This window comes from Homalodisca vitripennis, chromosome 1, assembly GCF_021130785.1.
Source record: "Homalodisca vitripennis isolate AUS2020 chromosome 1, UT_GWSS_2.1, whole genome shotgun sequence".
NCBI classification, from domain to species: Eukaryota; Metazoa; Arthropoda; class Insecta; order Hemiptera; family Cicadellidae; genus Homalodisca; species Homalodisca vitripennis.
Window position 1 is genome coordinate 185,447,547 of NC_060207.1, and position 15,016 is coordinate 185,462,562.

The 15,016-nt window shown below is 33.6% G+C and overlaps 1 protein-coding gene across 1 annotated transcript in view; it reads right to left on the reverse strand.

Moving 5' to 3' along the window:
• Window positions 1-709: 709 nt before the first annotated feature.
• LOC124354222 (leishmanolysin-like peptidase) overlaps window positions 710-15,016 on the reverse strand; it is an 83,549-nt gene continuing 69,242 nt past the window's right edge. The window contains exons 14-19 of the mRNA XM_046804522.1: window positions 14,812-14,999; window positions 13,269-13,401; window positions 11,753-11,912; window positions 9,089-9,255; window positions 7,890-8,009; window positions 710-3,685 (exon numbers count right to left, since the gene is read on the reverse strand). Of these exons, the coding sequence (XP_046660478.1) occupies window positions 3,524-3,685; window positions 7,890-8,009; window positions 9,089-9,255; window positions 11,753-11,912; window positions 13,269-13,401; window positions 14,812-14,999 (930 nt within the window). The 3' untranslated portion in view covers window positions 710-3,523. The remainder of the gene's footprint in view (window positions 3,686-7,889; window positions 8,010-9,088; window positions 9,256-11,752; window positions 11,913-13,268; window positions 13,402-14,811; window positions 15,000-15,016) is intronic.

The window sequence follows — 15,016 nt, forward strand, 5'->3', positions numbered from 1 at the left end:
AAATTGCGTAAAACAAAATAAAAAACAATAAGATACAACTATTTATAGATGAGGTTTGGGCTGACTTTTTTGGCAAGTAAACTGGATTTAATGGTTGGTGTGTTTAGATGTAAAACTGAATTTATGGCCCGGCCTTAAAAGGGTACATAAATAATATTAAGAGAGACAAGGTTACCTCTATTTCATGTAACATGTGATAGCATGTTTGGGCTCTCCTAAACACAAATCCTGGATTGTTACTGCAGTTTATAAACACAACCTCGCTAACATGGACTGTTTCCTGTCTACTAACATACCTCAGTGACACTTAACCTAACATCTATATACCTGTTTGAATAGTGGTCCCAGTGGTTGTGAAAGCCTCCAACTATTGTTTAATAAAGATTCCTAGACCCAAAATATCTAAAACCCAAACAGGTATTTAATTTAGTCACATTCAGTGGGAATACAAATATAAAGCTGCTCTAAAAAATGAATGAATGATTAATAAAAGGTTACTCATCCCTGAGGAATTTTAAACAAAATAAAAACATAATATATAATCAATATGTATTAAAACTGGATTAATGGAACGTTATTAATTTGTCGAATTACATGCACATAACTGTACGTGATACAATTATCGACAATTAATATTCGAACAGCAGAGGGAGGCTTTCTCTTTATTATGCTGGTGTGGAATATTGTAGGTAAATTAAGTGTATACAAGTTTGTAATTTTTAAAGTTTATTTGTTCTTATATTATATATTCTTATATTTACAAATGAATAAAATATACATCTCTTCAGTCACACTTTATTTATGATACAGCGACATCTTACGTAATCAGATACACAGAATGTATGCCCTAGGAATGTTCAAAATTCAAACATCAAAGAATAATACTAAGTATAGCAATGGAACAAATAAATGCATGAAATGATATGTTGTAAATACAAAAAATATAATTCAACATTATAAAGAAACTGTTTGAGTTGTAAATTAAAACAAAATATAACGAAAACTGATTAGTTTATTGAGCTTTATGTAACTTATACAAAACTATAAATATCAGATAGAACTTACTTAATAAATTCTCTTAACTAATTTATTGTTGCTTCTAATACTAAGAAATAAGTTTAATGAGATATATAAAGTGTTACAGCACCATTAAGGACTGTATTTTGTTCATAAAATGCTACAAAATAGTACTTAATTAAAAATTAATTGAATGAAAAATTACATTTAAATAAATATTATACATCAAGAATGGAAGCAAAAGATTTGACTCACAACATACTTTAAACTTTGTTTTTTATTTTTATTGTTATTATTTTAATAATTAAATATTCAGGCATACCACAACTTATTACATGTAAATTTAAGAAAGCTGCAAAGTTCATTACATTTTGGTAATTTTCAAGTAATGTGATACTATTAAAAATTAAACCTGTGAATTGAAGAAATTGTTTATTAGTTTGTAACAGATACATACAAATAAATTTATTTATATCCAGTTAGGTATTTATTTTATTGAATATCATAAATCCAATCACAGATTAAATTAAATTTCAAAATAATATTCATGATTTTTACTGATCATATTCTTTACACAAACATTATACAAACCAATTAAAGGAAACATTAATATTTGATCAAATACATTTGCTTCATTTATACATTCTACTGGACTTTAGGGAAACAAACTTAATTTCACTGACTTTTGGGAAAAATAAAATAAAATCAATTTCATAAAGAAAACATTTGCTAATTATGTTTTTGAGCTAATTAGAAAAATGTTTAAAACCATATAAATCTGTTGTAAATATTTCCACAACATTTTACTGGAATAATTAATAAATAGTATAATAACTGTATTCATATACAAATAAAAAGTAACATTCTATGTAGAATATTAAATTTTTAAATCAATATTGCAAACTACTTTGATTTCAACCGACTCTTTCGGTAATGAAAATCTACAATTCCTTTGAACCCTAAGGTTAATAGCTACAACCGTAGCAAAATTTTATGAACCATAGAAGAAATATGTATTAAATAAATTAAATACCTTACAAATTAGACAATATAAACTGAAAAAAATTGGCTAGAAAAAAACAATACATGTTTTGATTTTGTTGAAAAATGTTTATATACCATCCTCAAACACATACCAATGACATAATAACGTAACACAACTAATAACACAGCTTTCACTATCACCTAAAATGAGGTAAGTTAACAATCCACACACAGCACTGTAACGGTAAAAATAATTTATAGCTAAAAAGGAAAATAAAAACAGTACATACGATTAAAGAATGACAAGCTGTGACTGAGTAAAATAGATTTGTACAGAAATACAACCATAAATACAACTAGCTTTTTAAAGCTGCTGTTAATAATATTGTTTTTGGTTACCTAGGACTAAGGAATATTTTTTTCCTGAATGGAGTCAGGCCTAATACATAAGTAAAATATAAACAAATTCATGTTTATCACAACAGATGTTTTGAACATGAACAGGATATGTTTGATATTGATCATTCATGTTTAACACCAATATCTTCACAATAAAACGCATAACTTTTAGTCCCAAACATACTGTAGTTCTGCAAAACCCTTTTTCCTCCATTCCAAATTTGTACCTTCAAACTGTTATTATTAAATAATATGTTAGGCTTATTACATACCTCGAGATTTTATAGATCTAGTTTCAGTTCTGATGAAAACGTATTATGGATGATCAAGTGGATTTTGAACTGCAGGAAAAGATTTGACAAATAATTTAAACATGTGCTTTCAGCATTATACCCAGTTATTGAAGTTTTTAAAATGTTTTGAACAACAATTACAAGGCTAAGATTATTATAACATTGTTGCAGTAATGCTATTGTGATAAAGCAAAAACTGTAGAGGTTTTAAATATCAAGTAGTTTTTGACAAATATGTCCTTCTGATGCGTTGAGGTTTCTCTGAGCAACATGATAAATTCAAAGACTCAATTGACTGCTTAACCCTTGATTCATAAAAAAAAACCTAAAAATAAATTCAACTGTCTTAAGTTAAGGTAAATTCGTACATATAACACAATATGTAAGTATTATAAACAAGCTCAGTGCACTCAGTCTTCTAACACTTCGGCTACTCTACAGTGTAAAGCTTCCACGTACTTCATCTAGTCTCATACTCCATGTTTTATATTGTACAAAACCTTGAACAATAAGCTCGGAACAACTTACTCCACCACTTACTAACTCGATTAACTTACAAATATTTTGCAAATAGAAATTTGTCAAAATTCTTAAAATGCAATACAAAATTGGAGAATACACAAACAGCACAAAGTTCACAGTCCAAATGAGTTCCGATTCAACTCACTTTGAAGGAAAAGAGTCCAAAGTAAATTGAATCCACGAACTTACACCGATACCTATTGTCCGTAGCGTATAAATTATCCAAGTCTAATCTACATAAATAATCACAATAAGATCTCGGAGAAGTACAGGATTGGTCTGAGGATGGACTAGGGGACGGGCGGGGGCTACGTGACTCCGGAGAGGAACACCAAAAGCAGGGCAACCACTGCGATAGAGATGGAAGGCCGGTGGGCAGAGCCACAAACTAATCTGTCGTTGTGGTACAGAAATGTGGACGGCAGAGTCACGTCAGGCTTGCAGCGGTCGCCTACTGCTGCAAACTGTTCCTGTAACACATTGATGACAACATAGTTTAGTTTAAATGTTTTCTTACTTCTGTAGCTTGTATTTAACATTTAGTTCTGATTATAAAAGTAGTATATTATCTCGAAGCTGAGTGGTAGAGAGGGTTAAAACAACCGTATCTCCACCTCAAATAAATAAAAACATATTTCATTTCATTTCAAATCTCTGTAGGTACGTCAAGTCCTTGAGTGCCAGCCATACTGTAACACTTCTGTGTAACGTTACTTTTCAAATGTTTGTACATGACTTTCTATTACTAATTGTTTAGTAATAAAACATTAGTTATAATTGTTATCACTAATAATTTAATCGTAATTCCTTATAAATAAAAATTAAACTATGAAAATGCATGATATATGTCTGTGAATTTGCTGCTAGAGACAGCTTTCCCTACTATCCCTTCAACCCAGTTATGGTCATTCAAAATAGTTTTTCAGAATTGTTGCATTGCTCATAAACTTACTCAGAACTGGATAAATCTAAAATCAATATATGTCTACATCATCTAGTCCCTGAAATACCAACCGAAACACATAAAACAAAACACCAAAGTGGAAACTCTTCAACTTTGCTGACTCTTCCCTTACACTACACCCCCAGAGTTGTGCTTTATAACTAATTGTGTTAGTCAGTAGATTAAAAATGTTTGAAAATTTTTATAAAAAAACAAACAATTAAAAAATGTTTTCTCACCTTGATAATTTTAAACAAAATTGTATTAATGATAGTAAAATACCTCTTTATAAAACTTGTAGAAAATCACACCACTTCATGATTATCATTAGCTCCATTTGTCGATCAATTCAACTGTTCAATAATACTGTAACTAACATAATAAATGACAACCTCCTACAGTCTTTTATCTCTCCCAGTCGAATTACTATAACACACTTCTGGTGCTACCTGGCTAAGTTGATTTGGCTGCTCTGTTGTGGAATGACACTTTTGTGATTTTATTATTTCAACAAATCTAAATAAAAATGTTACATATTACACATCATTTTGATGATTATTAAATACTATATTATGGTGGTATTGTACTTGAAAGATTAATAAGCTTATGAGGTAAATTAAATCCGACAAAAACTCATTTGTACAGAAAATGTCTGTACTGTCATATAAAAATAACAGTGTTTATATCTGGTACATAACTATGAAAACAATACTTATATGATGTTAGTAAAATAATAGTTGCAGAAATTATGTAGTTATAGTTGAATTAAAGACAGAAGGGTATTGGGACGAGCTCGACCGAAGACAGCCGAACTGCCTCACGAAGGCTCGCCCTACCGCTCCACCAATCACAGCCGAGCACTTTCCTTTTCAAAGGAGGCAGCGTTGTCACGTCTCCTCTGTTGTAGCTGTCATCCGGTAGGTATCAGCTGGGTGATGCGCAGTAGCAAACCGTGTTTCATTATGTCATTGGTTGTTGGTTATGTATGTTGTTTCTTGTGGTGTTATTGCGCTTCTGTGTGTTCGTGGCCAAGTGTTTAAACAGTCTTTTTCAAGACTAAACCTTATTTGAAAGACAAGTGTACGCACCTACTTTCTAGTGTTACATTTTTGTGACAGACATTATTTAATTACTGTTAATTCCGTACCATGTCTCAGTGCACTGAAACAGTGATAAAAAAAACGCGGTAGGCCCCGCACTCGCGTGATAAGTGTGCCTTACACCAAGGTTGGAGAAAAAGGCGTTCCATTGCGAGGCCAATCCCAGGAGTTGGTTTGTCGAGAGAGAGACTACTTCCATCGAGAGAAAATTAACAAAGGACCGATACTTCCAGTAGAAAAAGTTATCGAAAGAACTGCTGCGGCTTTGGAGATAGGAAAAAATACAGTTGTGAGAATTGGAAAGGAGAAAATACAAAGTGAACAGAGTGGCTTGAAACTGAACACTCCCGATAAGAAATATTCGAGGTTTAAGCCTGTTACGGAGCTGGACGCCTTTCAAAAAGATGCCATCCGCCGCCATGTCTACGGATTCTTCGTAAGAAGAGAGTATCCCACAGTAACTAAGCTACAAGTAAGTCTTGCAGAAGCAGATCTTTTTCGTGGAAGCAAATCATCTGTTGCCATTATATTGAAGAGATTGGGTTTCAAACACAAGAAATTTGGCAGCCGTAAAATATTAATGGAAAGAGGAGACATCATTGCTTGGAGGTGCAGATTTCTTAGAGAAATTAATAAAAGATTTAAATTTTGAGGAAATAGTTGGCAATGACAGCTCCAGTGAAGAGGATTCGGACAGTGACAGCAGCGACAATGAAGAGGAAGAACGCAGCAGTAACGTAAATGAAAAAGTAAAATAAATGAAAAAATTATAAGACTTAAATAAAAATAATCGACTCACTAAATCTTACATTTTGTAAATAAATCCACGTTTTCTATATATCATATTGATTTCCAAAATTGAATGATAAGAAAATTAAAAAAAAAAACATCCTTCATCACAAATCTGTGGTTTAAAGTTAGTAACATTTAGTAATAAATTAAAAATATAACAAGTTTCGAAATATTTTTACAGATTTTTTGTCAAGTAATTAGATTACATTAAGTTGATCGATAAAAGTCACACTGAAGGAAATTTCATATCATAGTCGGATTGACGCCCTAGTCGCAAATTTTGCATTTTGGTCACCCTAGCAATTTAAATTTAGACTCAACAATTAACAATTATTATCCTATAACGGTTTTAACAGGATACCTTTTATTGGTTAAAAATACTATCCTAAATGAGCTTTATCAGGTTCAAACTACAGTATCTTTATTTGTTTTAAGTTGATTTTTGACTTACTTACAATTACTTATAAAATAACAATTCTCAAAACAACGAACGCTATTAATTTATCGCTTCGATAAATGTGTCCACATGTTTCCGCTGCGAATCACCCCTACCTAGAAGCGGTTGATGTGAACGCTGTGGATGATCGAGTCAGACAGAACAACTTGGCAACACTGTAGCCGACCAGTCCCGAAGAGCCCCGAACCTCGGCCATCGCTGCCGGGTCTCAATAACCTTCTGTCTTTAATTCAACTATAGAAAGAATTGGGATGAAAAATTACTAAATCTACTAAATTACTATCAATGAAGAGATTTATAAAATGTTTCATATATTACTCCTAGATAGTATCCCTAGGCATAAGAATATTCACTGAACGATGAAAACAGTACTGTCAATAGACATTTCCATTAGCAGTTCCAAAAGTAGCCGTGTGATGGCAGCACAAAGCAGAGCAATGATACAGCAGTTGATGTCAATTGGACTTTCGTACCAGGTTCTCCATCTAGGCAATGAGCCCAAGAGAGGATTACATCAGGCCTATTTGTATTTTCTTTTTTTTTGTAAAACAAATAAAATGGGCTGTTTAAATGAACTTAAACCATGATCATTTAAAAAAATGTTTAAAAAAATTAGCAGTTATTTTCCACTAATTTGGTACATATATACAAAATTCATACTCAAAGTTCTATTACTTTCAAAGCTTTACCACATTTATCCATCTTCAATGTCTCGCTATTAAACTGTTATAAAATTACCTGTCTAAATATTCATCAATAACATATTATGTTAAAGAGTAACTTAAATCTGCTGTGCCAACAGTTAAATTTAATACATTCTAGAAATGATTTATCTCAGTCTCAATCAATATATTTCCGTAAATCTCAGTTTAGTCGTTTGATATTTTTCCTACTATAATTGGCTGTTCGTATTGATGTTTTGTAATACTTTAATAACACAGAAAAAAGGAAACTATAAATAATATTAATTTTTTTTAAGAAGCTGCTGTTATTTATGTTTGTATCAGGGAATTGTAATCATCCTACATTTGCATTTTTAAGCCAATAATTCAGTTCATTTAAATTTTGATGATTGAAATTCCTTGGTATATCGGTTTTATTCACATTGTCAGGAATTTTCGCTGAAATAATATTTTCTACACTAGTTACAATGTGATCGCCTCTAAACGATCACTATTTACTTAATTCTCTACCATAATCATTATTTTTTTAAATCGTTGAAGTTTAATTCTCTTTTTAGTTCTAGCATTGGCACTGAGAGAAATTTTAACTAATCAGAGAATTGGCACTAGGACTGAGGAGGTTATAAATAAAATAAAACAATTCCATTGATGAAGAAAAGCAGACATTGAAGGAAGAGAAGAAGTTTGAAGCAGATGTACCTGGCAGAGCTCGTGGCAAGGAGGACACACCAGGGCGCCCTTGTGTAGCCAGCCATTGGCTATTATCCTGATGTTGATCTGCTGGTCAGCCTTATAGCAGGTGTATGTATAATTAGCCACCTGGAACATACAATTAACATTTAGATATATGCATTAAAGGGTTTATTTTTCCCCAATGAACAGTACCTGAATTAGTGTAATAAAACTCTTGTTTCCCACATGAAATATACACATTTGAACTAGTATACCAATCAAATGTGACTGGGACAGCAGAGTGACCAACTGGGCATTCAGTACTGAAACCACAATACCTCTAACTAGTAAAACTTGAAATTGTTTTTATTTCTAAGAATGATAATGGTAACAATACCTTTTGAATCGACAGGTGCAATATTCAAAATAAATTCATTGTAGTTCATAAACTCTGGCATTTTAAAATTATGGGTACTGAAACACCTAGCTCCTGAAAGCCCTATACTGCTTATGAATTCACACTGTGTATTCCTGATCACTGTTATTGAGAAACATGGCTAATAATATCTATATCTGGTTCCAATCTGTAGAATCTCCCAAAAAGGTCTCAGAATCTGAGACTGATCAGACTGGTCTCTTTGGGACACCTAGCTAGAGTTATGGAAGCTTCCGGTCTTGATTTTAGGTTTTGAACTCAGACTTCCACTGGGAAGATTCTTACTTCTAGAAATTCTAAGAGCTTTCAATTATTGAGAGCGTCTTGGAATATCAAGTGATCTTGGAGTAGCATCAGACTCTATGTGTTTTAGTCTCAAAGAGCTCCCATCATCTATGAGCATCTGGGAACCTCCCAATCTCTAGAGACTTCTGTCTAGGAGTTTCTGACCACTGGAAGCTTATTATGGCAATCAAAAATGTAAAAAGGTTTTAACTTTAAAAGATCTCAGTTGCTTAAAACTTCTCAAACTGTGGAAGCTCTTTCACATGCAATATGTCATGGCACTATCCTAGGATATGGTGCTAAAGCACAATACTCTAAAAATATCGTGATTAGAGCACCATTATCTAAGATTAAAAGGATTTTCTTATTCACCAATTTATTTATTCAAGAGTAACACATAAAATGTGTTATTAATCAATACTTAATGTTGAAGTGCTTTATTAATCAATACTTAATGTTGTTTCTCAAATAATCTCAACTGTCTATAAATCATGTCACTGCCAACCTGAAGATGTAGCCTGCCAGACTTGCAGGTGTACTGGTAACAACCACTGCCCCAGTGTTGCCACTGCCGCACCTGGCTGCATGACCGTTCCTCCCACATCTGTTCTGTGTGGTCTATGCAGCGTGAGTTTTCCCCGTACGTCTCCAGTGCGAAGTTCTTGTCTTTGTCTGGAAACATATCAGAGCATGAAGTCTGTAAATGAATATGTTAGTATAGTTAGTGGACTGTATAATATTGGATTGTGAAAAGATTAAATAAACTATTTAATAATTTGAAATTGCGGTTAGAAAAGAACACAAATTTTTTTATCAAGATTTAGGACATCAAGCAGAGACTATTGAATCTCAAAGATGAGCAATTGACTATTATTTATTTGCCCGTCGATACAATCGTAAATGAGATAAAGGGGGTAGCCACCCTCGGTCCAGGCTAAAACGGCGGGTATGGAAAGCACCAAGTTTAGCACAACATGGCTGATTTACTGTAAACTGTGAGAACACAATTTCTTAATTCTAAAATATAATTTGTAAACAGTATACTAATTAGAGTGGACATCACACACCAGGCCCTTGTTCGCTTTAAAGATTAGCTAGTGTTAATGTGCAATAATTTTGAAGTGGTTTTTGTGGGAGCGGAACCTTGCCCACACCTGAACAAGAAAGACATTTCCCGTTTGGCAGCCTTGTTTAAGTTGACACAGGTTGACCGCAGCAGCCAGATTTTCCCCAACTTCCGGCCACCTACACAAGCGAGCGCACTTCACTCAGCCCTGACTCCGGTGCTCTTACTAGCCCTTGTCCTGTTGAAGGAAGTGAAAGCCAGGTCCCGTTGAGAATCCCTCCAACAGTTTTGGAAATGAGCAATTGTAGGGAGGAAGCAATGCATCAGCCTAGCACATCTAAATATTCACTCCTTGAAAACTGGCTTTGATTAATTGTTCTTTAGTTAAAAATTTTTATTTTGATGTGTTTGTTGTGTTGAAGATTTGGCTGAACACAAACATAAACTACAAGATACCCAGGTACACTGAGAGTTGATCATTGTGTGTGTGCACAGCATCCCTCAGGAATAGGTGTAGTTGAGTACAAATCGAACAACATTGTTTCGATCAGCATAATATGATTGAAGTGGACCCAGGTATGTCAGTAACGCATAGTTAAACTTGGTGTCTGCATTGTGTACAGTATTTTGTTATGTCAAGCACACGTCTTAAGTCTCTGTTTCTTTTTGTTATTTATTAGGGAGATACAAATATTGATTTATTGGTGAATGAAAAATATGATAGTAATACATCTGCCGATTATTAAAGGAGTCAAATGCCCTTCAACTTATAAGTGAACCAAGTAAAGTGTCTGCCCTTTCAGCTACATTAATAGATCACATTACTGCAAACAAGTCGACACCAACAGAGAATTGTGGCGTAATAGATGCGTTTAGAATCATATATACCAAACGAGTTAAGATTTACTGATCTTAAACATATACTCGTATATTGCATGATTAAATGTCTAGGAAGAAAGCAGTAAAATGTATTAAATACAGAGATTATAGTAAAGCAAAGGAGCATTTCTTATAAGCATAGAGAGCTTTGTTACTTCAAATATCAAGAAGATTTATGATCATGCACCAATCAATCATGTTACAGAGAGTAGGGAAAAAAGGAGCTCACTGGAGGAACAAAGAAGTTGTCAGACTTTCAAGGAGAAAAGATCAGCTTAGAAATAAGTAAAACGTTGCACTGTGTAGTCCAGACTGCTTTGGAGGTTTTACACCACTAAAAGCTTTAAATGACAAACGACCATCTTGATCCATGCTTCAGTATGAATATAAAGTAGTACTGATAAACATTGATTATCCTTCATATTGCGTACTGTTGGTAGTTATTATTATTTTAATCTTATGTAATAACTATAAAAAGAATATAATTTCAAAAACAGCTTAGTTTATTCTTTCTAAATTATAGCTTTTCTTCTTTAGAAAAGTCCACTCTTCGAGGAAGAGACTCCTACCACTATAATACTCGACATGGTGACCGGTATATCCTCCCAAAGCAATGAACTACACTGTCCGAAGAGACCTTATGCCGGAAAAAAATGACGAAACCTACTTCCAACCAACATCCAAAACCTTTTTGGAAAAAGACTGCAAGAAGAAGTAAAGAAATGATGGCTTTTCAAACCAGTATACACCTTGAAGGAATTTATAGAAAATCTAAATGGTGAATGGACTGACAATTCCTGATAAACAGTGACTCTGCAGTAACAGAACTTGTACTCTATACACACAAAATTTGACGCCATTTGTATTCTTGATGAATGTAAATAAATATAAATATTTTTAACCCAATCTAACAAAACCTTTTTTTAATTTTTTTTTAATTTTAGACATGGCTACTGTGACAAATTCCACCCAGTCAAAGTTAAAATGTAGATTTATAAACTACATGAATTTTTTGAAACATAACAATAACTGAAATTACAATTCACTGATGGTATCTATAATATTTTAATTGATTAAATATGTTTATGTTCAGTTTGATTTTAACATAAAGAACTAAGCAACCAATCCAAAAGCTAACACAACTGTCGAGCACTTCATATTCGTCTTCTGTAATTGGAAATTCACATAACCTTTAAGAACTATTACTGTATGGTCAGTACTTACGGGGATTGTTCTCGACATACTGGCAATGACTGCCTCGCACCACAACATTCTTGGATCTCCAGGTGAACTCCTGGATGTAGGGACAGTAGTCTGCTAGACTCACCGATCCCCCATAGTACCCCTCTCTGCCCTCCTTCACGTGAGGTATCGAGTCGAAGTTCTGAAAGCAAAACAAAGTTCTGTGAGCGGACAGTGACTGCCTCGCACCACAACATTCTTGGATCTCCAGGTGAACTCCTGGATGTAGGGACAGTAGTCTGCTAGACTCACCGATCCCCCATAGTACCCCTCTCTGCCCTCCTTCACGTGAGGTATCGAGTCGAAGTTCTGAAAGCAAACAAAGTTCTGTGAGCGGACAGTGACTGCCTCGCACCACAACATTCTTGGATCTCCAGGTGAAACTCCTGGATGTAGGGACAGTAGTCTGCTAGACTCACCGATCCCCCATAGTACCCCTCTCTGCCCTCCTTCACGTGAGGTATCGAGTCGAAGTTCTGAAAGCAAACAAAGTTCTGTGAGCGGACAGTGACTGCCTTGTACCTCAACGTTCTTGAATCCCCGGATGAAACTCTGGACGTAGGGACAGTAGTCGGGTAGACTCACTAAACCTTCATAGTACCCCTCTCTGCCCTCCTTCACGTGAGGTATCGAGTCGAAGTTCTGAAAGCAAACAAAGTTCTGTAAGCGGACAGTGACTGCCTTGTACCTCAACGTTCTTGAATCCCCGGATGAAACTCTGGACGTAGGGACAGTAGTCGGGTAGACTCACCAAACCCTTATAGTACCCCTCTCTGCCCTTCATCACGTGAGATATCAAGTCGAAGTTCTGACACTAAAGATACCTACAATGACTGTTTTGTAACACAATGTTCTTGGCATATTAAAACATTTTGAGTTTGGTAACGTTCTCTCAAAATCTGGCATTGGAATAGGTCCTTTTTCTTTGGGAAAAATGTGTTCCCATATTTTTTTTCTGTATTTGCAAATGTTTCTGTATTTGAAAAACAGCAGAGAGAGGATAAAAACTTGTTAAATCACTCTGTGTGATTCCTAAAAACTAAGTTAATATTCCTGAACTTTTTTAATAATTGAAATATTCAAACCAGTAGGCAGTAATGTTATTCTACAATAGTGTCTATATGTATAACTTTTGAAATTTTGAGTGGTAGACAGAATTGATGTCAGGAATAACTAAAAAAAATTATAATTGTGAAATATTAAAGTAACGCATTAAAATGATTTGAAATGCCCTAAACATGATTAAGACTAAACAGTAGTAGACAAAACTAAATAAAAAATATAATTTTGATTAAGCTACAAAATTTATGAACATTTAAAGTTTCAAATATTAAATTAAAAATAATTTTTGTACACAGAATTGTCTCAGAAAACTGTATTGAAATGCAATTTGGAAAGGGCCTGTTTGTATTGAAAATGCTAAATATCTGGACAAGATAAGATTGAACAAATGTTTGAATATTTTTATTTAATATGAGTAATAAATCTGTTAGTATACCTGGTAGTGAGTCGGCAGAGGGGAGAGATGCTCCACTAAATTACAGAGGGCCACAGAACTGCGGTCATCTGTACACTCTGTTTCTAGAGGATCCCTCTTCACCTTGTCGCAAAATGGGTGGATGCTCTTCCCACTGAAATTGTACAAAAATTATAAATTGTAATTGAACAAAATTGTATATATGTTCTAAATTATATTATTACAACACAACACATAATGCTGTACTTGGATTTGTAAACATTGAGCTACATATGCTACTGAGCTTAGTTTGGTTATTGATACAATGCAAATAAAATTGTCTGTATGACCCGTTTTGATAATATGAAACTTTACAAGTTAATCAAGCCACATATCATAAGAGAGGATTGTGTTCTTTAGATCATTGAACATGTGATTTTAAGATTGTGCAAAAACAATCGCATAAACAATTTCATATAAACATACATAAGGATTGTATAAAGCTTTTGCCACAACAATAAAAAAAATACATTGGTTGTATAGATGAGGGAGATGTCTCATTTTTAAAATATGATTAAGACCCACCAAATGTGTTTTAGTTTTTCTTTAATAATAATTAATACTTTTTGAACATTTATACAACAAATTACAAATATACATCTCCCATTGTTTTATATCTAAAGATTTGGGTGTAAAAATGTTCATATTTAACCCTGAGTCAGCAAAGAATACAATCCATTAATCTATAAACAATTAACCTGAACTTAGCAGCAATTTACAATAGATTTATTTATTCAGAAATGTGCTACATTTCAAAAAGTGTTCTGTATTACAGAATATTTGTTTATTTTTCAGATTTCAGATCTTTATTGTCATTAGGCAACAAAGGTGCAATAGACATGGTTAAAGTTTTTCAATCATGATAAATTATTACATCTTAAAAACTATTCATACTCTTACATCTCACAACATGGATTCAACAAAAACAGTCAACAAGCAGGTTCACCGCAACATCATAACAAGATTAAAAACAAAACAATAAATACACACAAATAACAAAAAAATAAATAGAATAATAAATATTTAATACTAATTTAAATCTCAATACTGTCAAACACCTTTCTCTTAGCCATTTACTTAAAATAATTTTAAACATATTAATAGTAACTTCCAATGCACCTTCAGGCAACTTATTAAATAATTTAATTTTCACGTATATGTGGCTCATTTTTGTTTTCTGTAACCTTATAGAAAATTGGTCAAGCCTCTCTGCCTTGTACTATACCTATGTACGTTTTGAAGGTTTTGATAATTACTTAAATTTTCTTAAACATTCATTACACAGTTATAAATAAATATACATGCATGACAAGGTCATAATTTTAAGTTCTTTAAGAAATGGTAAGCACGAATTCCTATCTCTTAAATCTTTTACAACCCTAACAGCCTTCTTTTGCCATTTAAAAAGCAAACTGACAGAATGTTTTGGTAGTATACACTAAATGCTAACCCAGCTACACCGGGGACTGAGGTGTTTCTAGGTAAAGTTGCTTCCATAATCAACAGAGAATCTGTACACACTCACATAATTCTCTTGGAGTCCATCCATTGCTTACAACTAGTGGTAACAAAGTCACAGCCAAGGTTGCGGCCCCAGGTCAGGGGTTGAGCCATGGAGTAGTTGGCTCGGTACCAGCCCGTGTCCTCCATCAGTGCCAGAGTCAGCCTGGAGTACACCGGGTTCTGTGTGTGAGTGCCGGTCATCGCCTCGTTCTGTACAGAAGTCAACA